Raw genomic sequence first — 25,344 nt, forward strand, 5'->3', positions numbered from 1 at the left:
CTAAAAGCTTTTTGATTTCTGCACTTACTAACATTTATGAAAAACATTTAAAAACTATTAAATTTTTTCCTCACCAGGTTATCAACACTGGCAATAGCATGGCTCCAAATGTTAGTGTGGAAATAATGGTACCCAATTCTTTTATTCCCCAAACTGATAAGCTGTTCAACATTTTGGATGTCCAGGTAAAAAGTGTTCCTTCCACCTGACCTTTATTAGGTGTGTCTTAAATATAATAAATGTAAACAAATCTCTTGTTCTAAGTAACAGTGCTACAACAGACATGTCTCTTTACTTATTTCAGTCACACTCAAAATTATGAATTTACCATGCATTTATTGAGTATACTTTGAATATTATACATTGCATTAGAACTATAGAATTACACTGGAACCTCTACATTTGATTTATACAATAACAGAATTATGCTTTACCATCTTCATTGAATAAGTATTTTAGGATACATTTTCTTTGTGATACGGACCTGTAGAAGTAAGTTAGTTGGTATAAATTGCCATAAAGCTTGAAGCCACTGTTGAAAGATTAGTATTCTAGACTTTAAGGAGGCAATATTCAAATCACTACTTAAGAACTGATATTCTTGTGTTGATGATTCATCAAAATTGTTTTTACCTTCCCAGTTTCAAGACAAGCCATCAATAAATAAATCTAAGCAGGTTTAAGATATCACTTTTAAAAATCTTATATGAATTCCAAATTTAGATAGTAAGACATGCTGTCATAACATTGTTTTGTGTATAAAGCCACAGACATGTTTAATTTCATGCTAACATTCAAATATTTTTCACATTTACGTAATGTTAAGCCCATTTTGTCAGCTTAGGACCTACATCCAACACTGTAATTTTGGTGGGTTTTTGTTTTGACACAGCTATTTAATCTCTCCCAAATAAATCTGTCAAAAAATATTTTCACAATTTCAGAGGTACCTGATATATTTAGAAAAGATGAGCAACTGGAACTTTAAAACTCACGTGGTATTTGTTCTTTCCAGTGTTGAAGGGTTTTTCTTGCTTTCTATCTTTATAGCCTAGCACTGGAGAATGCCATTTTAAAACTTACCAAAGAGAGTGTGCACTAGAACAGCCGAAGGGTGCAATGGAGACCTTGAAAGGCATCTTCACATTCTTATCAAAGACTGATAAGAGGCTAGTGGTAAGTCTGAATTTTTCAGGTTGTGGTTGTTGCTTTCCAACAGAGAAGGGGAACACTTAAAACCTAAAGTCAACAGATTTGAGCTGTCCGCTGAGTGGCAGGAGAGAACACACATTTAGGCAGTATTCTTGAACATAAGGAACAAGCACGTTTGGCAGGTTGAGATAGATGCAGGGTTAAATATAATAGAATTTCATTATTTATCTAACAAGTACCCATTATTTGCTAGACAGATATTGTTCCAGACCCTACAGAACACTAAGATGCTATCTTTACCTGAGCAACTTTTGTTGCATGAGATTAATTTGCATTCTTTTCATATTAGTGAATTTATGAAAAGAAACTGGAGAAGCAGTCATTCCCTTCAAATGACCCAAGTTTTACAGCAAACATAGAACATGTCACTTAGCAAGATTCTGATTAGGAATTTAATGTAGAACACATGCTCCAGTTTGAATACTTTCTTTTTGTCATAATCTACAAAACAAGCATTTTTGTTTTGTTTAAAGTAAGATAATTTTTAAAATTGCACTAAAGAAAGCAGATGTTTAATTCCATTTTTATAGAAAGATAATTTTCTAAATGCCACTAAGGAGATTTTAATTCTATATAAAATATTTTTGAATAATTTTTTTTAATGTTGAACATTTTAATGTAGTACTTTTATATTCTTTTCAAGTACTGCATAAAATCTGATCCACATTGTTTAAGTTTCTTATGCAATTTTGGGAAAATGGAAAGTGGAAAAGAAGCCAGTGTTCACATTCAGTTGGAAGGCCGACCATCTATCTTAGAAATGGTAAGTCTTAAATATACTGACAACTTTGTGTTTAATCTATGAATTCAGTCAGGATGGTATGGAGGTGTCAACAAATTAAGAAGGAATAAATAAAATTTTGGAGTAAAACTCATCCTTTTTATCACTTCAGCTATCTACATTGAGATGGCTTTAGTAATTAAGCAGATAATTAAGACTAAACTATGAAATAATTAAGAGGTTTATTTTAGAAAGCATGTCTAACTGCCTAAAAGCCTTGATTAAATCAAAGAAATTGACTACCGTAACATTTTGTATAACCTTAAAAATTATTTAAAATCTAACATTTTAAAAATAAGGCAAATAAATTAAGGGTGTACAAAATCAAACATGTCTTAACTTTGTAGAAAGGAGAATGTATATTTATGAAGATTACTTTGAATAAAACTAGTTTTATTGGGAGTTGTTTTTTGGTTTCCTCATCTGTTCAGAATGGATCATTTCTCTATCTCAGGGGTGTTGTAGTTTAAATGAGATGATTTTTATGAGCTCTTAGTGATAATGCATGGCACATAGTGAGCCCAAAGAAATGGCAGATGGTATGTTTTAAGTGGAATGTTTTGAAATGACCACGCAGTGGTCAAGAGGAAGATACACCACACAAAGACATGCCCATTTTAGTTTCAACTGTGCTAAAAACTAAGTCATGGGACCATCAGCAAGTCAACTGACCATTTGCACTTTGCCATCTCATAAGCTCTAGGTCCAGGTTTCTCAATGGTGGACACTCCTGGCATTTTGGACCAGATAATTCTTTGTCGTCTGAGCTATCCTGTGCATTGTAGTATGTTTAGCAGTGTTCTCAAACTCGACATGCTAGATGCTGCTAGCACCACCTTCTAAGTCTTGATAGTCAAAAATGTTTGCAGATAGACAGTGCTGCCTGTCCCCAGGGGATAAAATCTTCCCTGTTGAGAACACTACTTTAGATCTAGATAAAGCTTGTAATTTATTTTCAGCTCTAAAATGTTAAATAACCTTTACACAGTAGTTTTTTTTTTTTTTTAATTTTTGAGGGTCATAGCTCTCTTTAAGAATCTGACTAAAGAATGTATTCTCATTTCCCCCAACAAATGGACACATGAAAATATATCTGAAAGTTCTTTCAAACCTGTAAAGCTCATTCACAGATTTTTACATTTGAATTCAATAACTATTTGTACCAGATTTTTTTCATTAAGGTATGAAGTAGACTATATGTACTTAATTTAGAAAGAAATAAAAAGAAGCCCAAATAAGATGAATTTGAAGGCATGTTTGTCAGATTAATAAAGTCTTGTTTGAAGATTAAAATTCAATATTCAGGAAAAAAATACACTGGAAACTTACCTCTTACTGTAGTCTAACAAATAATATTTAAATCAAGTTATTTGCAAAGTAGCCATGTTTAATAAAAGGGTTTCAATGAAATGCCATGTAAATTAATACCAGGACCATGCCTTTGGAACTAAAGGAAGCACTGCTTTGCAGTTAATTATAAATGGTGAAATAAATTGAGAACACCTCTAAATAGTAGGTAAATTTGATAAATTATTTCTATTACTATGTCTTCATGAAATAAAACTATGAATCAGGCTATGGGTGATCTTTCTTTTATTAAACAGGATGAGACCTCAGCACTCAAGTTTGAAATAAGAGCAACAGCTTTTCCAGAGCCAAATCCAAAAGTTATTGAACTAAACAAGGATGAGAATGTTGCACATGTAAGATTACTCTTTTAACTGGTACCTAAAAATTATAGGGAAAAAATATTACAAGGGTGTTTATAATTATACCCTTTGAGTACCTGAATCAGAAAGTTAGAGTGTGACCACATCGTGGAGGGCCTGAATACTTCACTAAGAGTTGGCATTTTCCACAGTGGGCAGCAGGGAATGGCACAGGCAGTTCTTTAGGGAGGTGAATTTGGTAGCAGCGAGAATAGGATGGATTGGAGAAAGAGTCATGGATAAAGCCTGTTGCACTCACTGTTCCTGCTAAACAGTTACCAATGTTTCCTGTGGTTACGTTAGAATCAGTGAGAGAATAGGGTGGGCAGTTCTAATTATTGTTGGGAATTATGGAGGGCCTTCAAAGGAACTGTAAGTTTCTAAACTGGTGGGGTTTTTTTTATTTTGCTTAATTCACGTAGGTTCTACTGGAAGGAATACATCATCAAAGACCCAGACGTCATTTCACTATAGTGATCGTGTCAAGTAGCTTGCTACTTGGACTTATTGTGCTTTTATTGATTTCCTATGTTATGTGGAAGGTAAGCCTTTATTAATTATCAACAGTAAACCTCTCAAAATGCCATTCTTCATTTTCTCAAAGCCAATGTGTGGCTCCCAAGTTGTTAGATTTAAATATTTGAGTATTTTAATGTTAACTTTTAAAATTTCTAAGCAAGTATATAGTACTGATCTCATATTTATATGCCTTCTAAAAGATAACTTGTTTTGAAAGATGTTCTTTTTAAAAAAGCCTTGGAAAACACTGCAAATTATATTGAAGGTCAAGTTTGGAGTGTGTGTGTGTCACTGAGAAGTCCTGCATTAACAACAACAAATGCTTCTTTAACCTAATACATCCCAAACTAATTTTTACTCACTAAATCTGTTGAAAGCCTTCATGATTAGTGTTACATGGGACAAAGTTGAAGAACTATTGGCGTGACTGTTTAGATTTGAGTATAGTATGTTCATAACTATACTCTAGTGATTATGTTATGCTATTTTTAGGCTGGCTTCTTTAAAAGACAATATAAATCTGTCCTACAAGAAGAAAACAGAAGAGACAGTTGGAGTTACATCAACAGTAAAAGCAACAATGATGATTAAAGACTTCTTTCAAATTGAGAAAACAGACTCAGGTTATATCAAAAACAATTTAAGACACTGTTTACAAGAAAACATGAATTTTGTTCAGATTTCTTCCATGTACTAACTTTTACTCATGACCTTTTGACATACTATGTATTTATGCAAGGGAAAAATCCAAGTAATGATTACACTGAAAGAAAACAACTGCAAAGGTAATACCCAGTATATTCAAAGATAATCTTCCAACTCTTAAATGGGTAAAAAAAAAAAAACACTAAAGCATTCAATCGTAAACCTTTGAAGATATCTTGAAGTGAAAGTATAACTGAATTAAATCATATTGAGGAAGTAAACAACTTGATTGGAGAAGTCTTAGACTTGAAATATCTTTGCTTTCAAAGAAATATTATTTACTATGTGTGCTCACCTTGGTAAAATCCCAGTGAATGCAGTGTTTCATTTCAAGTACAACTTTGAGACTTGTTTGAAATATTCTCTTTAAAAATGTTTAGTGGAATTTTTCAAAGGACTGTTGTAAATTTTCTAATGAATGAAAGAGGACCACTATTGTTTTATCTTTAAAGACCTTGATTCTTAACATATTTCCAATTGGCTTTGCTACAACAACCCTTTGATTCAGCAGACTATGAATACTGTAGGCCTGATGAGCAAGCTTGGGACTGAACTTATACACTGGTTTGAGCTTTATGGAATGACTTCTGGATAATTGTTTATACAGTTATGGATTTTTTTTCCTCTTTCTGTATATATACATAAAACTTTAAAAGAATATATGTGTTTACATAGGTATAAACCCATTAGTCCTCCTATAACACAACTTTATCAAGAGTATCCAGGGGTAAATTTTAAAAACCATCTTCCATCAAATTTTTTGTTTATAAAAACCAGTACTTAAGTATTCTGATTTATATTCTGAAACAACAGATTGCGAATGTTGCACTTTATCTGATACACACTGATGTATGTAAGAAACATAAAAACTTTACCTCAAAATGATTTTTAAAAATCAAAGCTATGCAAAGAATGATTAGGGGGCCAATGTTTCATGTATATTGGGTACTGTATAAAATACTGACTCTCCAAGATTAAGCAAATACACATGTATTACTCTTTTTGTTACTCTTTTTCAAATATAAGTGAGTATTAACTATGTTTTAATCAGGTCTGTAAAAGCATTCTCTTCTGCATGGTAATGAAGAAACAATTCATAAACAACTGAAAATGAATATAAATGAGACATCAGAATTTCCATGAAATGTTTATGATGGCTAAAATATCTTTTGAAGTTTGTTTATATTGTATGAGGTTCTATTTTTAAATGAAATAGCTTCTTTCTAGGTTTTAAATAATTTATCTTTAAATACATTTTCATTTGCAAATACAATCATTTTTGTAATATTTATTTTCATGCATGTGATCTAGATGCTGATAGCTATAGAATGTAATTTCATCCAGATCAGTCTTTATACGTGTAAGATAGCTAGGGGCCAAAGTAATCGGAAGTGATCAAATAGAAAAATTAGAGGGCAGTCTTTACTGTCATTGAAAATATTTCTTTATGTGAAGTCCCTGCCATCCGCTTCCTCAGATTCGTGAAAGTTATCTATTCACAAGCCCACAGTCTGCAGTTGGTGGCTGGAGAGTGAGGAATGTATGGAGATTTGGGAAGGCATTTCAGCAGTGAAACCCGAGCACATAGCCTCCTGAATTCAGAGTACCATAGTAATAAATTTATTTTTATGCTTTTATCATTCAGAAAAGCCAAGTAGTTCCTTCAGGAGAATGTCTAGGATCATTGATGAAAAAAATCAAGCTCCAATTTAGAACTGCCTTCTCAAGGATGGTCTCTGAGGAAATTTAAATTTGGTTCTTACCTATTCAGAAATGACTATTTCAGGTATTAAAGTGCTATGTTTGTCCAACACATGCCTCTCAGGTACAAGAGGAACACAGCTACCAATCAGCTAACTTTTCTCTAGTTAGAAAGATACTTTGCATAGTTTGAAATAAATTTCATTACCTGTATGATAAATTTAAAAACTCCACCACTACCATAATTTTTTTTTTTTTTTTTTTAAGATGGGTTATTCTTTTTCAGCAAGTTATACAGGTACTGGAGAGATTTTGAAATTTGAAAATGTGGTTGTATTTCTGGTTATATCACTAGCTAGCTATTTGATTTCAAAATTTAACCTCTCTGGATTAGTTATCTCATTAGTAAAATCAGGGCAGTCTTATGTGAGCCACGTGACCTGTTTGTGCCAAGCTGCAGGAAATTTAACATTAGAATTCATGGACTCAAATCCTGAAAAATGAGAGAGTCCAAATTATTTCACTTTGGAATTACCTAGATTAAATATTGATATATCATGATGATGGGTAAATAAAATTTAAGTACATGAAATGATTATTTTCATTTCCAGTAAATACCTTTGGAATTTGAATTGTTTTGGGTATATTTAATATTTTTCATCTTGATTTTTAAAGCTCTAGAAGCTAATTTTTAGTAACATCAAAAATAGCAATTCTAATTTTAAAAAGAAAAAATAAGTTGAGAATTATTTTTATTAGGATATCTGTTTAAAGCATGACCATATTCTTTCATATCAAAATTCTTATTTATATATTTCTTTTACAAACAATTACACGTTACTTTGGAATCATTAATTTCTTCCATGTTTTCTCCATAAAGACTGATAAGTTTTGGATGCAACCTGTAAAGAAAAGAATAATGTGTACATTTATTTCATCAACCTATCATTCTATTATTTTTCACACATATACCTAATGAGGATGGTACATAATACCAAATAGAAATTGATAACTGTGTTAGTTTGTTTTCTGTTGCTTATAATAACAGAATACCTGGAACTGGGTAATGTACAAAGAAAAGAGGTTTATTTCTTACAGTTTGGGGGGCTGGGAAGTCCACCCCAGTGGGTGCATCTGGTGGGGGTCTTCTTAGTGGGGAGTCCCATGGTGACCAGGGTATATCCCATGGTGAGCATGGCATGAGCAAGAGCTTGCTTATGTGCTCTCCTTATAAAGCCACCAATCCACACCCCTGGTAACCCATTATTTCATGAATGGGTTAATCCACTCATGAGAGCACAATCCTTATGATCCAATCACTTTTTAAAGGCTCCACCTTTCACCACTGCCATAGTCTGATTTCCTGCCATCTTAACACTGTTACAGTGGGGATCAAGCTTCAGTGAGTTTGGGGGCAACATTCAATCCATAGCAATAAGCAACAAAAATACATTCATGGCATTCTGCAATCTAGAAGTCCAAGAGGGCTTGATAAACCAACACCAGTAATTATTCTAAACGCTTTTTAACTGGCTTTGTTGACTGACTAATGCCCTCCATTGCCTCTGTAAAGCAGTCAGCTGTACCTGTGGAGCACTCCCTCTAGTCGGCACCCCTCCACACTTCTACCCGTTGAGTCATAATGCTTACCAAAAATGAGTTTGGATCTTCTAAGTGTGTTTATACCAGTTGCTCTTCTTTCTTAACTAAATAATATGTAAGACTGTTGTTATGTAAAGTAAGTTAAATGCTTTGTAGAGACTTGGTAAAAGCAAACTACTGAACACAAAGTGTTATAGTAGTAGCTATGGTGAGAGGAAACTAAAAGACTGGGGAATTAAAATGTAGCAGTCTACTACTCTGATGGCTTCACAAAGGTTTAAAATCTTTATCCATTTAAAAAAATCCAAAATGGAAATTGTAGACATGCATTATCTGTACACTATATACAGAACAATAACTAAAATGACAATGTAGAGACTCATAACCAAAAAAATGCCTTGGCTTTACATAACAATGAATAAATGTAAAGTTAATTTATTGAAAGTTATGTATGTATCTTTTTATGCTTCCCTGATTTTCTATTTTTCTTTTAATTAATGAACTGTCTGCTTTGATAGTTAAGAGGGCTTTTATTATACTATCAGTTTTGTGTCTACTGGTCGACATATAAAGCAGTGAAATAGTGACTTACCTAACATGGACCTCTGATGCAACTTCCATTAACTCTCCATCTACATTCCAAGGGCAGCTGTTTCCTGAAGTAGTTTTAGGAGGTTCATCCTCCTCCTCTGGATTGTATCCACTGGTATTATTCCTTGCATGAACTTTCACTTCTTCAACAATGTAAGTCTCAACAAATGGAAAATTGAACTAAATAAAACAAATGCAAATAATGATACTTGCTTTATCTCTAACTGCTAATGCAAATCAAGAAAGTTCACTGTACCCTCTCTCCCAAGTAAATATCAATATGCATGCTGACGTTTTTATAGCTTTGAAACTTTATGACCAAGGATACCTAATTTTTTTGAAAGAATAAATCTCTTTTCTGAAACTTTCCTGTCTCATTTAGATCTAGCAGCCGGCAATCTTGAAATCTTATCTGTGAAAAGCTGCATACAAGAACAATATTATAGATTTTCCATTTAAGACTGAATTTTTAATAGTGGTTTGATTATACAGAAGATTTATAATCCAGTGACTTGATTAACTTGTCAATTAGTTTAGCTGACATAAAGCAAACTCTAGTGTAAGTTTCACACTTGGAATTTAATTCGGAAGAATGTAGGTCTGAACATATAAAGATAAAACGGAAAGTATCTCTTAAAAAAGAAAGCTAATTAAATAGAATTTTCACAGGTGTTGTCCAGCTGCATCCCCAGTTTAAGAATGGGCACGTTGTGCAAAATAATAATTGTATTTGCTCACTGACCACTCTAGAATGGTGCAAGGTAACCTCCGAATTGCAATTTTTCTTCTTTGCCTAAGGAAACTACTAAGTATTATCTGAAATAATTAAAAGGTAGCCAAACAACTTTAGTGGAGATGCACAATAACTACTCATTTTAATTTTTAGAAAAATGGCGTGAAATGTATTCCTAATTAAATATTTTTTACATAGTTTCCCCCCATTCCACATATAAACCTCAATGAAGCACAGAATTTTAAAAGTTAATAGAAAACTAATATTTCTCCCAATACTCTTATTTTACATATGTAGAAAGCAAGGTCCAGCAGATTTTAGTTTACAAAATAAACTGAGTTACACAGTGGATTATATGATGGCATCTGCTGTTCTGATTGAGGCCTTAAGCAGCTCTCTGTGGAACCAGCCTGGCTATCTGTGAAATTGATAGTCACTGCATTAGAACTCCCACCTCAATTATAAAATCTTCGGTACATGCCTTATGCTTGTAGAAATTTCTATATAATCATTCATTTTAGCGTTCATGTGTTTTTAAAAAGTCATCAGTAACTGATATTTTTATGGGTTTAATTGGGTTCCACCAAAATATATGTTGAAGTGCTAAACCCTGGTACCTGTGAATGTCACCTTATTTGGAAGTAGGGTCTCTGCAGATGTAATTAAATTAAGATGAGGTCATTAGGATGGACTCTAACCCAATATGACTTATGTCCTTATAAGAGAAGAATGCCATGTTATAACAGAGTCAGAGATTGGAGTGACATAGCTGCAGGCCAAAGAATGCCAAGAATTGATAGCCACCACCAGTAAATCTATTTTCTTAAATCACCAGCTTTCATGGGTACACCTCACAAAATGAAGCTCTATCCATCCATTCAGATTTATTAACTGTGAAGCCACAGACATTGTTAAATGTGTAAGGGTATGTTTGGGCATGGGGCAGAGAGTGAACAATTACAACTGTGATACAGAGACGTGCCATGAGAGCACAAGCGCGGAGCTCAATGTGAGAAGCAAGAAGAGGCCACAGACTCAGGGGTCTGGAAAGCTTCCCATGTGAACCGAGTCTCAAAGAACACAGAAGAGTTAGCCTGGAGGGGAAGGAAAGTGGTCCTGGCAAGAGGGAACATTTACAAAAGTACAGAGGTATGTCATAGTCAAGCAACTACCAAAAATTCAATATGCTGAATTTTGTCCTCTTGCCCCCACCAAATTCCTATGTTGAAATCCTAAACCCTAGAACCTCAGAACGTAACTGTATTTGAGATAAGGTCTTTAAGGAGGGGATTAAGTTAAAACAAGATTCTTTAGGGTAGGCCCTAATCCAGTATGGGGTTCTTATAGGAAAGACGTATAGAAAGACAGCAAGGATGCACACGCACAGAGAAAAAGACCACGTGAGGACACAGTGAGACAGTGGTCATCTGCAAGCCACAGGGAAGGTCCTCAGGAGAAACCAACCTTGCCAACACTGTCTTGGACTTCAAGCCTCCAGAACCTTGAAAAATAAATTTTCTGTTGTTCAAACCAACCATGCTGTGGTGTTTGTTATAGCAGCCCTAGGAAACTAATACAATGGCCAAAACAGTGGGAATCTGGTGGAGGTGGTAAGAGGCAAGGCCATGACACGGGCAGGGGCTAAATACAAAGGACCATGTATTCCATGCTGAGGAAATTAGGTATTACCTGACAATGAGAAAGGCACTGAAGAATTAATCAGGGGAGAACTTGGATGTGTGTTTTAGAAAAATCCCTCTAAAAGGAGGTATGAAAGGCAAGACCAGAGAATCTGAAGGCCAGAAGGAAACTATTATAAGCAAAAAGGGATTTAGGTGTGAATTAAGGTGAGGGATAAAATTTCAGAAACATTTGAGAGGAGACCCAACAGAACTAGCTGGTGGACTGATTGTGAGAGGGACGAGTCCAGAGTAACTCCAGGATGGGTAGAAAGAGGTGCCATTGGCCTATGTAGGGAGACATGGAAGGGGCAGCTTTAGGGGAAAGGATGATAAGGCCAGCTCTGGACATGTTGGACTCAAGATGCCTGTGACTTTTACAACCTTGGCAGCACAGAGGGAGGCAGAGAGGTCCTGCAGGTCAGAAGAGGAGACAGAACCCCAGGGAGCATGTGATGCTCAGATAGGATTTCAAACAATGAGGGCAGTGAGATCACGCAGGAGAGGGTGTCCCAAGGAGACAAGAGAGCTGCAGACAAATCCCCGGGGAAGACTAACATCTAAGGGTCTTAAACAACCTGCCAAAAATGGTCAAAGTGAATGAGAAATGTGTGGACAGGAAAAGGCGGCCGGCAGTAGGATGGATTGAAAGGAAATTGAAGGGTAACTTTTACCCTCCATCTATTTTACACAGAGATGGGGAAGGCAGCAGCAGTCACCCCACAAATATATATTAACAGTCACTTGTTCAACCTGGTAAACAGGGTTCAGAGAACTAGGTGTTGCTCTCCTTAGACTGAAGGGCCACAGTTTCCTTCCCGAATACCAGCACTGCTACTAATTACACAGTAGACTATATAATCTTACACTTATCTTTATAATGTGACATAATTTATAGAAATTTACATTTTTGAAAATGTCACCATGAAAAGAGACTAAACACACAAACATATCAAATGAACACTACATGTAAGCAGTCACCTTGAAGATCTAGCTACTTAATTTTACCATATACCATTATGCAAAACATTTTAGAATTTCTTTGCAAAAAATTACTGAGCAATAGCATGGACTTTAATTTTTGGAAACAGCTAAATCTGACTGATGAAATATGCACATACACACACACACAGACAATAGTTTCTTGCGACAAAAACAAGATATGGCTGGTAGAATATACAGGAAAATTATGTTATAAAACATCTTGTATTATATAATCTAATTAAAAATTTATATAGAATCATTTTTATTATATTCTGTATGTCTTTGTTTTTATTTTTAAGGTAAGCATTGCTCTTAAAATCAGAAAGCTACTTTCATTGGGGGCAGAAAAAAGAATGTTTACAAAAATTGCCCTAGAAATTTGCTCCTTAGGCAATTCCAAAAAGACCTTTTAAGAACAATTTGTGCAACAGATGCTTTCCTGAAATAAATATAGAGCTTCTCAGGGCAACATCAATACATTAATACTCATTTAAGTTCTCAAATAGGGGTACATTAGTGAGGTTAATACTCATTTAAGTTCTCATATATCTATTTAACAGAAAAGAAATAGGAAAAATTTATAGCAAGTAAATGATACTATTTATCACTAGGAACATGAAATTTTGCATGTTTCTAATATTGTTTTCTTGTTTCTATTTTTTGGAAACTTTTTAAAAGAAAAAATAAACGTGTACTGCTTTTGGATTAAGAATAACAAAGTTAGTCTTAATGTTTAAACATTCAGTAAAATCTGAAAAGACATACATTTCTTTGAAAAATCAATAAATATCCACATTTCCCTAAAATATACATAAAGTTATTACTTAGGCTCACAACATACATTTTGTCTGCTTGTCTACTTTGTCTCCATAGAGATTTATATTTAAGGAAAGTGGGGCTATATGTAAATTTTATGATTTAATTTCCTAAACAGTCCATTTTATTGCCCAAATGTTGATCAAATAATATAGTAGGCAGAAGAGAACCCAAATCTCATGAGGCCTGCCTAAGAAAGTTTGAAATCATGAGGCACAAAAGGAGCTTCCCAGTGGCTAAGGTGAGTAAGCAAGATTCAGGGCCTCATCACCGGCTGGATTTACTCTGCTCCTCCTCTCTTGTGTTCTCTCCTAACTACACGGAAGCACATTTTATACCTTTAAGAATGTGAAACTATAGGGTTTTACAACCACACCTATGTACGTCAACTCACAATTTCAGAAATTCACATATTTCCAGGATCACTTTCCTAATAACTGTGTCAAAATACTCATACCTGCCAAAAGAATATGGCTTATAATTGGTACTGTCTCTCTTTAAAGCAAGTCACTTACATGGAAATATATATCTTCACACATTCTAGTTTCAAATAAAATAAATTATGTCTACATAAAAGTGGATCATTTTAAAATTTATATCTCAAAAGCTTTCTTTCAACCAATGAAGATGGTCAGATCTGCAAAACAAATGTCAGGAAAATCTAAAAATCATGAGAGTCTGCTGCTATCAAATCGAGAAGGCTAAAATCTCAGAACTACCTTTCATTCTTAAGAATACCCTTAGTATGCAATTTTATCTTTAATTTACTTCACATTTCAATGTAACACTACATTTCCTATTTTCTCTTTGTGGGAAAAAATTACACACACACACAAAACCACTAACCCACAGCTCAAAAAAGGCCAATCTATGTTAATACCAGTGGATACTTCTCAAAATTTGGATGAAACACAGATCAAAAATAAAGATTAGTGTATTCAAAAGAAAATGAAGCCTTCTTATGAGGCACGACTTGATATTAATTCTTGCAGCATCTCTTTCTCCAAGATTAATAACTGCAAGTAAGTAACAAAAAGATTTACTATACCTGATTTTTTACACTGGCATATCTTTTCAGGTGTTTTATAAATTCTGGTCGAGAAGTATTTCGTGCAATTATAAGAGCCATACTTCCATTATTTAATCTGAAATTAAATATTTGTATTTGACATTAAAAAGTTTATTAAGAGATTGCATCAGAAATTATTTCACATTGTTTCTTATAACAAATATGAGGGGTCTTCAAAAAGTTCATGGAAACATTCATATGATCTTTTAATTCGATTTTTCTGCAAACTTTTTCACATACTCTTCTATAGTGCTTACTAGAAGTATTGGGCAAGTCATCAACACATTAAATTTACCTAAAATTCTTAAACCATATCTTGCTGCATTATTTTTTAAATGATGCCTCCTTTCAAACTAGTTTTATTGAACCATTGGCTTCCTTCTTAGCAAGCTCTTACATTAGGGCTTTTTTAGAGAACAAACCATCATACATCCTTCCCACATATCAAGACATAATTTTAAGTCCAATGTAATTACTTAGGAGTTCTAAATGTGAAACTATGCATGCTTTTTAAATGATGTATTATGAAATAGTTAATATGTACAAATGGTATAGCAAATAGCTCAACACTTTCTAAAACCTAAAGTGTGATTTAGATATGTATTATGGGCAAAAGGTCTAAGTGACATAGAAAAATAACTAAATCAAAGTGGCCCTTTGATTGATGAAATGGGGTGAATAAACACTGCCACACATGTTCAGTTAAATGACTGAGCATTTTAATCCTGCATAACTGTTCCATCAGATGTAAAAAACTGAAAATTCAGAGGTGTAATTTAGTGCCAAAACAGCCACTTGCAAATGCATCTAGCTTTAGAAGGCAGTTTGCAGAAATACATGCAAATGACTTCTAGCTTCATTTCAGTGCAAACATGAAGTTATTCCAAGAAGAACAATGACATAAAAAAGAGCTCTTTAAATCTTATGAAAGCTCAGGTTAGAGCTGTAAGGGACCTTAGGGATTTTCTTGTCATTCACTTATATTGTGTAGAAGAAAGAGACAACCCCAGGTTAAGTGATTTGTTCAAAAGCACACAGAGAAAAACAAAATGATCATTAGCACCAGAGCTGTTAATCAGTTACCAGGGCCCCATACTACCCATCATGCCAGCTCTTCCCAACCAAACATAAACAGCACCAAAATGTTCAGGGTAATGTTATCATGTGGCTTTTATTTTTTTTAATTGTGTAATTTTATAAACATGAAAAGCATTAACTATGTCTGCTTTTTAATATTTAGCAGTAATTGAAACACACTCTATGTGCCAGGCACTGTTACAAATGTTTCACATATATTAATGCATTTAATATTAGAATACTTAAAAAATAAGAATATTACTTTCTTTCAGCCATTTGCACTGAGGTATTTGGAAGTAAATTATAATTTACTGAGGGGGTGGAAAAAAAGCTGAAAGTGGAATTTCCTGATCAATTTTCCTGAACTGTTCGGAAGCTACATCTCTGAAAATCTCTGATAAACTGACGTCCAGTCGAAGGGTAGTTACAAAATGGTAGTTGAGATGATGTAAATGTTCCCAACACAAAGAGGTGACAAATGTTTAAGGTGATGGATCTACTAAGCACCGTGAAATGATCATTGCCCAAGTATTAATGTACTGAAACATTGTATTATACTCCATAAATATATACAATTATTATGGGCCAATTAATAAAAATAAATTAAAAAGAGAAATATAGAATAAAGGTTACCAGAGGCAGAGAAAGAGAGAGGGGTAGCGGGGTACAGAGAAAGGTTGGTAGACTGGTACAAAGTTACAGTTAAACAGGAAGAATAAATTCTGATGCTCTAGGGTGACAATAGCTAAGATATTATGTTGCATATTTCAAGATAGCCAGATAAGAGGATCTTGAAGGCTATAACCACAAAGAAATGATAAATGTTTGGATGATAGATATGCTAACTATTCTGACTGGGTCATTATACAATATATGCATGTATTGAAACAACAAACTCTACCGCATAAACATGTATAATGAAAAAAAAAACTTTTAAATGGCATGTTTTGATTACAATCCATGAAGAAATCTCTAATTAGCCATTGTTCTCTGAAAAACTCATCAATACTGATTAAACCTGGAGAGTCAGCAGAGGAATTCTAGGCAAGCTGAACAATTATGGAGCGGCTTTAAAGGAGGTATGAATCAGTTGCTCCCACAAGAGCAAGACTACCCTCCCATGAAGGTTCTTGAGCAAGCAGTGTTAGATAAACATTGTCTCAAGTCCTGCCCATCCTAACTCCTCAGTCAGCTAGCCACATCTTCTTGTTTAGTGGGGGAAACAACATTAGGAAAGTGCACAGCTCTCTAGGATTTCTGAGGGTGTGGGGAAGAAAGAACTGGGCTCAATTTCTAAATCACACAAGTTTCAAAATAATCCTTTCAAGTTTCAGCACTAGATGTAATTAACGAGGACCTTGCCATCTGGGTTTTTAATATCAAAGTTTGTAGTCTCTCTTTTTTCTTTCTTTACTTTGAATGTTTTCCTACTATTACCTTCCTATCAATTGCCAAGGAAGAAATTTAAAATCTATTCCTTTTTCTAGCTGTTAATCATTTTGGTTAAATATTTTGCAGGGAAGTTGAAACTAATCATTAGTTTGCTACTACTCAAATCATTAATCAAATGTGGACAGTAGATTCATATGTACACTGTTCACAGTAAACAGAACTGAAATTTTTCCTTTGACTAAAGGTATCAAATATACACAAATGCGTGCTTTTCATTCTAAGGATATTTATGTTTGCATTAAAATAGAAAAGCAGAGACATTCATAAGAAATTTAATATCATGTTCTCAACAACTGGTAAATAAACATAAATGTATAAAGCAAGCAAAGGAGGCATAAAATAAAATTATGTCAATAAAACCCAAGGAATATTATTTTTAGTCTCAGTGAGTTCAACAGTTGTTCTCAAACTACTGTAATGACAAATCCCTTAGAATATGTGGTATTATACAAAGAGAGACTACCTCTTAATGAGATTCTAACTAGCCAAGAATTAGGTGGGTATTATGAAAGAAAAAATTGAGATTATAAGAAAAGTACCAATGATTCAATAAAAATGCTTACTAACCTGGTATTAGGTGCCAAGCCTCTAGGTGCCACCGAACACAGGCAAGGAATTGCCATAATGCTGACATTCAAGAACTGACCTTGGATCCTTTGCCATTGATCATCACAGTCTAAAGGTAATGGAAATGATTGGTCACTTTCCTTCACCACAGCAAAATGTCAATAGAGCATGGCTTAGTTCTCAAGGAGATACTTTTAGACTTACCAGATCTCGGAGAGCCCTGTGCCCTCCTAAAAAATAAGAAAACAAAACAAAGAAACACAAACATGTCACAAAAAGTCATGTCTATTAAATATGAGAAAAACAAAGAACCTATTATTAACATATATTAAGTATTTTCTGAGATTAATTAGAAAGTAACAATATGTGAACAATTTTGTTACTGCCAACATTTTAGTGTGTTGATTCACTTAAAAGTAAAACAGTATGATAAGAAACAATAATTTTCAGTTTTTTTAAAGACTAGAGCCCTTCCTTAGTGTGGTTTTGATTAATATTGCATTCCACACCAGACTAAATTACTCAAGAGGTCCCAAACTGTGGGGTTTTTGCTTGATTTTTGGCTCATGGTTGTATCTAAAGTGTGTGTCATATAGTAGCACTCAAACAGCTGTTGAATGAATGAATGAATGAATGGATGGATGGATGGATGGATGGATGAGTCAATGGCTGTTTCTGAAGACAGAAGCCGAACTGCGTTCTTACTGGAAACTGTCAGAGGCCACAATTCCATATTCTTCACTAGTATGTTAGAAAAATAACCAAAGATCACGAGTCTGATAAATTTTTTATGTCAAAACGTTTTATGCTTTAAAGAAAGATACAGATATCTATATTACATAGAGCTTTTACCTACCCATCTTGTACATTCTGAGAGCTGTTAAGTGGTAAAAATGATATTTCACAGTCCTCTGTCCTAAAATATAATAAAATTCATTATTAGTAGTCATTGACCCTGTGATACAAAATTTTTGGTTGAAGAAAAAGACTTACTTAAGTTTTGCCAGTGTTTTAATTACAGCAAAATCTCTGCGTTGGTTAGGAGACATCCAGCGATATTTTTCCGCCAGAGCCAAAGTTCTTCCACCAAAGCCAAACATGGCTGAAAACCCAAAGCGAAGAAGCTTGCCAGGGGTGCTGAAGGAGCAGACATCAACTGGTTGTACATGCCCTTGAACATTACATTGAATATCAATCAGTGAATGCAGGGGGTCTAGCTATCGAAACAGCAAACACAGGACAACATGTTTACTTTTAGGAGAATATCTCAAGGTACTGTATTCTGTAATGAATATCTTTGCTTTTTCTTCATCTTTCTTTATCTACAACTACTGTTAATTGCCTTTTGTAACTTTTTCAGGAGCTAAGTGAAGAAACACAAAGCAGTGAATTTTGCAGTTTATTTCTGTTTCATATAAAACATGGTTAGGCAAGTGAGTTGAAGTAGATGTGCAAAGGAAACTTAGATTTAACAGTTCTGCATTGCATTTATTTAAGTTTACTTGCTTTCTATAAACTGAGATAATAAAAGGTCTATGGATGTGTATTGGCTGACATTTTTTTTCTTGTACTTTCTTTTCTTTCAGTAACATAATCCTAGTCCCAGAGTCTTGGCACAATCAAACAACAGTATCAGGTATACTTAAGTAGTATGCATGAATTTTCTTGATCTGGTTATAAACTTCTGATTTTGAGCTTCATTACAACATCTTTTTCTATCGACATTATGGTAAAACTTCATTTACTGCTCTTTACAAAATACATATTTTGAAAAGTTAGGCAGTCCAAACAGTAAAGTTCTGCAAACTGACTTTTTCTTTTTAGTCAAGTATTTCTCTGCCATGAGAGACAAAGAACCTACAGTTCCTTACACAAGTCTGACAGAAATAAAAGTAGCCTTCCTTACATAAATAAAAACTTCCTTATAAAACAAACTTTTTTTTTTTTTTTTTTTTTTGTCGTTTTTTCGTGACCGGCACTCAGCCAGTGAGTGCACTGGTCAGTCCTATATAGGATCCAAACCCACGGCGGGAGCGTCGCCGCGCTCCCAGCGCAGCACTCTACCAAGTGTGCCACAGGCTCGGCCCTAAAACAAACTTTTTTGGAAGAATTCTTACCCATTATAATGTGCAAAGTTGCAGTCACCACATGAGGGATTCCATGAAGAGAATGTGCCAATATATTAGTAGATCCTGCCAAAGCAATTTTAAAACATGTACTATCAGTGTAGCATATGTTTTAAATTAACATTTGCTCCTACATTATATAGATGTCACTATATAATGTTCAGATGGAAAATTAATGGAAGTATATAAAATCAGAAAAGTTAATAAAAAAACATTAGTGGAAGCTCAAGTTTTCATTCACAGCACGGATGGATATCAAATGCAGAATTTTTTGCTGAATCTTTAAATGACTTAAAAATTATAAAATAGTTTATGGCATCTACTTACAGCTTTTTTGATCATGAATGCTTATTTTCCACCCCCAAAATGCTATCTATAGCAAAGTAACAAGGGTCAGAGCATAACTCTGACCACCTTTCATGAATGGGCTTTTATCTTCTATACCAAAATGAGCACCAACAGAAAAAGGGTGGCTCTGGAAAGCAGAGACAAATGCATAAAACAGACAACAGCATCAACAAAATACAAAATCACTGTAATGATTTATTTCCAAAAGGCATGCTTTAAATTTAATGACTCAGAGATAAGCTCTACCCAAATGGGAATTTCCCCTATTATCTAACAGAAAAATGATATCCTAGATGAAGAAAATATTTAATTTCATGGTATTTGAAATAGTATAAAAATTTGTATTTGAGACATTATAATTGCTGACTTTCATAATCATTAAGATAATTTAAGCCCCACATAGATTTTTCCCGCCAGCCTACAGAGGGAAAGAGCTCCCAAAGCAAGCCTAGTAATGTTTACGTATGACTAAAATCTGGAATAAGGCATGCTCCAGAAGCAGAAAATAACAGCTAACCCACTTCATTCTCAGAAGAGTAAAAAGGATTTTAAATTATTAGAAAGAAAATGAATTAAGCTACAATTTTTCTTGAATTAAAGAATATAGAAAAGTCCAACAATAACTGAGAGCTGTGAAAGCATGGATATGGTATGTACTAGTTATCCAGGCAAAGGCTAGTCCTCTGGATTTTGTCAGTCAAACATTTCTGTGTGGTCACATGCAATCACTTCAATTTATTTTGCTTTAAACTGATATGTGGTTGGGTTGCTTAGCTGGAGAAGTGGAGGCAGTTCAGCCATTGTCAACCAAGAAAGATGTCATTTAAATAACAATTATTAAGCACATATCTAAGCACTAATTAACAATTATTAAGCATATTTAAATTACAAATAATTATAAATATGCATAATTAAGCCAGACCTCCTGTAATAACAATACAAAGAAAAAATAAAGTTCACCTTAACCAATTGATAAACTGGTTCCAACTGATTCACCAAAAGGCAAGTTATGTTCTAACCCCTGTTACTCAGAATACAACCCACAGTTGAGCAGGAATGACAACACCTGAGTGCTTAGTAAAATAACAACTCTCATCAAGAATAAGACAAGGATGCCCACTATCACCACTGCTATTCAAAATAGTATGGGAGGTCCCAGCCAGAACTGTTAGACAAAAGAAATAAAAGGCATCCAAATTGGAAAGGAAGAAATTAAATTGTTCCTGTTTGCAGAAGACATGATCTTACATATATAAAATCCTAAAGACACCACAAAAAACTGTTAGAATGAATAAATAGAGCCTGCGGGCCGGCCTCCTCTCCCACTCCCTCCGCGGTTCTCTGGCGGGGCTGGTGGTGTGGGGCGTCCCCGGCCAGTGTTGGGAGGGCAAGGAAGTACAGGCGGGCCGACTGTCACTCCACCACACCCTGGACTCTGGCCCCGGTAAACTTCCTGTTACTGGGAGGCAGATACCATCTCTGCGGCCACCAGTTTGGAAAAAAGCCTAATGAATTTCTGGTTGGGAATAGTGTGGTAGGAGAGTTCCCAGGTCCGCTTGAACCTGCCGGAGACCAGGCTGCAGGCGGGTGCTAGATTCGGTTTATACCGGGGGGATACAAAGGTGAACAAGACCCAAGAAAGATCTACACAGTGCTACAAAGGCACCCAGAGAGACCGGTCGTCTGTGCCTAGCAGAAACCTGGTAGACTTCCTGGGCGAGGCGGTGCCGAGCAGGGTCTTGAAGGCCCAGCTGATAGACGAGGATTGCAGAAGACACGCCCCAGCCCAGCACAGTGTGCACAGAGTGGGGAGACATGCGGCCAGGGAGGCGGAGACTCGACAGAAACCACACACCCGGTGGGGTCGCCACTGCACGATCTAACAGCCTGGGCCAGAGCACACGGAACGGGGAGAAGTCCTGCACAGGAAGTGAAAGCTCAACAGAGATCACACACCCTGTGGTACGTGATCCACCAGCCCAGCAGAGTCCAAGCGGACCAGAAAGGTGGCTCCCCGGAGAAGCCCAAGACCCAAGGCAACCACACACACAAGGCACTAGAGGCCAACTGAGCAGTCACGGAGGGAGCCATACCAAATTGGCAACCACAGCAACATCCTAGTTAGTCATTAGTCTCAAACCGGTGGACTGTGAAACCCCCTGCCACAATGAATAAACACCAAAAAAAAGATACCAGAAATACAAAAAATCAAGAAAGTACACCACCAAAAGTTAATAAATCTCAAACTCTAGATCCTATAGAACAAGAAGCCCTTGAAATAACTGACAAGGAATTTCGAGTGATAATTCTAAGGAAACTGAATGAGATACAAGAAAACTCAGCTAGACATCATGATGAAATGAGGAAAAGTATACAGGATCTGAAAGAGGAAATGTACAAGGAAATCAATGTCCTGAAAAAAAATGTAGCAGAACTTGCTGAACTGAAGAAGTTATTCAGCGAAATAAAAAACACAACGGAGAGTTTAACCAGCAGGCTTGTCGAAGTTGAAGAGAGAACCTCTGAACTTGAAGATGGGCTGTTTGAAATAACACAAGCAGACAAAAAGAAAGAAAAAAGAATCAAGGACATGGAAGAAAATCTGAGAGAGATATCAGACAACCTCAAGCGCTCAAATATCCGAGTCATGGGTATTCCAGAAGGGGAGGAAAATGGAGATTCCATTGAAAACATATTCAACAAAATAGTGGCAGAAAACTTCCCAGGTATAGGAAAAATCACAGATCTTCAGATCCAGGAAGCTCAACGATCTCCAAACGTATTCAACCCAAAAAGGCCTTCTCCAAGACATGTCATAGTCAAATTGGCAAAACTCAAAGACAAAGAGAGAATCTTAAAAGCTGCAAGAGAGAAGCATCAAATCACCTATAAGGGAGCCCCAATCAGGTTAACATCAGACTTTTCATCACAAACCCTAAAAGCTAGAAAGGAATGGGATGATATTTTCAAAATACTAAAAGACAAAGATTGCCAGCCAAGAAAACTCTACCCTGCAAGGCTATCCTTCCGAAATGAGGGGCAAACAGTATATTTCTCAGACAAACAAAAACTGCGGGAGTTCACTACCACATGACTACCCTTACAAGAAATCCTCAAGGGAGTACTGGGTTTGGTTCCTGAAAAATAACTACCACTGCCATAAAAACCCAAGAAAAATCTAAACCCGCTAGTACAATAAAAATGGCATTCTTGAAGAGAAAACAAGCTAACAAAAACACTATCTACAACCTAAGGAACCAACAAACAAAGAAACCAAACAGTAAATCAGAAAGCAAGGAACAACAGACACCTAAGACAACCAAACAACCAATAAAATGCTAGGAATAAATCAACACCTTTCAATAACAACTCTTAATGTAAAAGGCTTAAATTCCCCAATTAAAAGACACAGATTGGCTGACTGGATCAAAAAGCAGGACCCAACTATATGCTGCCTACAAGAGACCCACCTCACCCATAAAGATTCACACAGACTAAGAGTGAAAGGATGGAAAAAGATTTACCATGCAAACAGAAAAGAAAAACGAGCTGGAGTAGCTATTCTTATATCTGACAAAATAGACTTTAAACTAAAAACCATAAAAACAGACAATGAGGGACACTACTTAATGATAAAAGGACTGATCCATCAAGAAGACATAACAATCATAAATATGTACGCACCCAATGTTGGAGCAGTCAGATTTATAAAACAAACTCTATTAGACCTAAAGAAGGAAATAGACACTAATACCATAATAGCAGGGGACCTGAACACCCCACTGTCAATATTAGACAGATCATCTAGGCAAAGAATCAGTAGAGAAACACAAGATCTAAACAGGACTCTAGACCAATTGGAATTGGCAGATATCTACAGAACATTCCACCCAACCATCTCAGAATATTCATTCTTCTCATCAGCACATGGATCATTCTCCAGGATAGATCACATATTAGGTCACAAATCAAGTCTCAATAAATTCAAAAAAATTGGAATTATCCCATGTATCTTCTCAGACCACAATGGATTAAAACTAGAAATTAATAACAAACGAAACTCTGGAAACTATACAAACACATGGAAATTAAACAGCATTCTACTTAATGACATATGGGTCCAAGAAGAAATCAAGCAGGAAATCAAAAAATTTATTGAAACTAATGAAAACAATGATACATCATACCAAAACCTGTGGGATACTGCAAAAGCAGTATTGAGGGGAAAATTTATTGCATTAAATGCTCACTTCAGAAGAATAGAAAGATGGCAAGTGAACAACCTAACACTTCACCTTAAAGAACTAGAAAAACAAGAACAATCCAAACCTAAAGTTACCAGATGGAAAGAAATCATTAAGATCAGAGCAGAACTGAATGAAATTGAAAACCAAAAAACAATTCAAAAGATCAACGAATCAAAAAGTTGGTTTTTTGAAAAGATAAATAAAATTGACAAACCATTAGCATGGCTAACAAAAAAAAAAGAAGAGAGAAGACTCAAATAACAAAAATTAGAAATGAAAAAGGCGATATTACAACTGATTCACCTGAAATACAAGGAATCATTCGAGACTACTATAAACAACTATAAGCCAACAAATTTGAAAATCTGGAGGAAATGGATAAATTTCTGGACACACACAAGCTCCCAAAACTGAACCGTGAAGACATAGAAAATTTGAACAGACCAATAACAATAAAGGAGATTGAAGCTGTTATCAGAAGGCTCCCAACAAAGAAAAGCCCAGGACCAGATGGATTCACAGCAGAATTTTACCAAACATTCAAAGAGGAATTGACACCGATTCTTTACAAACTATTCCAAAAGATTGAAACGGACGCAAATCTCCCAAACTCATTCTATGAAGCAAACATCATCCTGATACCAAAACCAGGTAAAGATATAAACAAAAAAGAAAACTACAGGCCGACATCCTTGATGAATATAGATGCAAAAATCCTCACTAAAATACTAGCAAACAGAATACAGCAACACATACGAAAAATTATTCATCACGATCAAGTGGGATTCATCCCAGGGATGCAAGGTTGGTTCAACATACGCAAATCAATAAATGTGATACACCATATTAATAAACTCAAACACAAGGACCATATGATCATCTCTATAGATGCTGAAAAAGCATTTGATAAAGTTCAGCACTCATTCATGACAAAGACCCTCTATAAGTTAGGTATAGAGGGAAAGTATCTCAACATAATTAAAGCCATATATGACAAACCCACTGCCAATATCATCCTGAATGGGGAAAAGCTGAAAGCTTTTCCTTTAAGAACAGGAACTAGACAAGGATGCCCACTCTCACCACTCCTATTCAACACACTGTTGGAAGTACTAGCCAGAGCAATCAGAGAAGAGAAGGAAATAAAGGGCATCCAGATTGGAAAAGATGAAGTCAAACTGTCCCTGTTTGCAGATGACATGATTCTATATATTGAACAGCCTAAAACCTCTACAAAAAAACTGTTGGAATTGATAAATGATTTCAGCACAGTAGCAGGATACAAAATCAACACACAAAAATCAGTAGCATTTCTTTTCTCCAATAGTGAACATGCAGAAGGAGAAATCAAGAAAGCCTGCCCATTTACGATAGCCACCAAAAAAATAAAATACTTAGGAATTGAGTTAACCAAGGATGTGAAAAA

The 25,344-nt window shown here is 35.2% G+C and overlaps 2 protein-coding genes across 2 annotated transcripts in view; one reads left to right on the top strand and one right to left on the bottom strand.

The window, feature by feature from the left end:
* ITGA4 (integrin subunit alpha 4) overlaps window positions 1–4,812 on the top strand; it is a 74,198-nt gene extending 69,386 nt beyond the window's left edge. The window contains exons 23-28 of the mRNA XM_063114882.1: window positions 78–185; window positions 1,051–1,176; window positions 1,856–1,975; window positions 3,598–3,696; window positions 4,125–4,244; window positions 4,714–4,812. Of these exons, the coding sequence (XP_062970952.1) occupies window positions 78–185; window positions 1,051–1,176; window positions 1,856–1,975; window positions 3,598–3,696; window positions 4,125–4,244; window positions 4,714–4,812 (672 nt within the window). The remainder of the gene's footprint in view (window positions 1–77; window positions 186–1,050; window positions 1,177–1,855; window positions 1,976–3,597; window positions 3,697–4,124; window positions 4,245–4,713) is intronic.
* A 2,635-nt stretch (window positions 4,813–7,447) lies between these two features.
* The window catches only part of CERKL (ceramide kinase like), a 120,851-nt gene continuing 102,954 nt past the window's right edge, over window positions 7,448–25,344 (bottom strand). The window contains exons 6-13 of the mRNA XM_063085928.1: window positions 19,315–19,389; window positions 18,191–18,368; window positions 18,054–18,113; window positions 17,402–17,427; window positions 17,198–17,306; window positions 14,081–14,177; window positions 8,822–9,000; window positions 7,448–7,529 (exon numbers count right to left, since the gene is read on the bottom strand). Of these exons, the coding sequence (XP_062941998.1) occupies window positions 7,448–7,529; window positions 8,822–9,000; window positions 14,081–14,177; window positions 17,198–17,306; window positions 17,402–17,427; window positions 18,054–18,113; window positions 18,191–18,368; window positions 19,315–19,389 (806 nt within the window). The remainder of the gene's footprint in view (window positions 7,530–8,821; window positions 9,001–14,080; window positions 14,178–17,197; window positions 17,307–17,401; window positions 17,428–18,053; window positions 18,114–18,190; window positions 18,369–19,314; window positions 19,390–25,344) is intronic.

The sequence above is a fragment of the Cynocephalus volans genome, chromosome 1, assembly GCF_027409185.1.
Source record: "Cynocephalus volans isolate mCynVol1 chromosome 1, mCynVol1.pri, whole genome shotgun sequence".
Taxonomy (NCBI): Eukaryota; Metazoa; Chordata; class Mammalia; order Dermoptera; family Cynocephalidae; genus Cynocephalus; species Cynocephalus volans.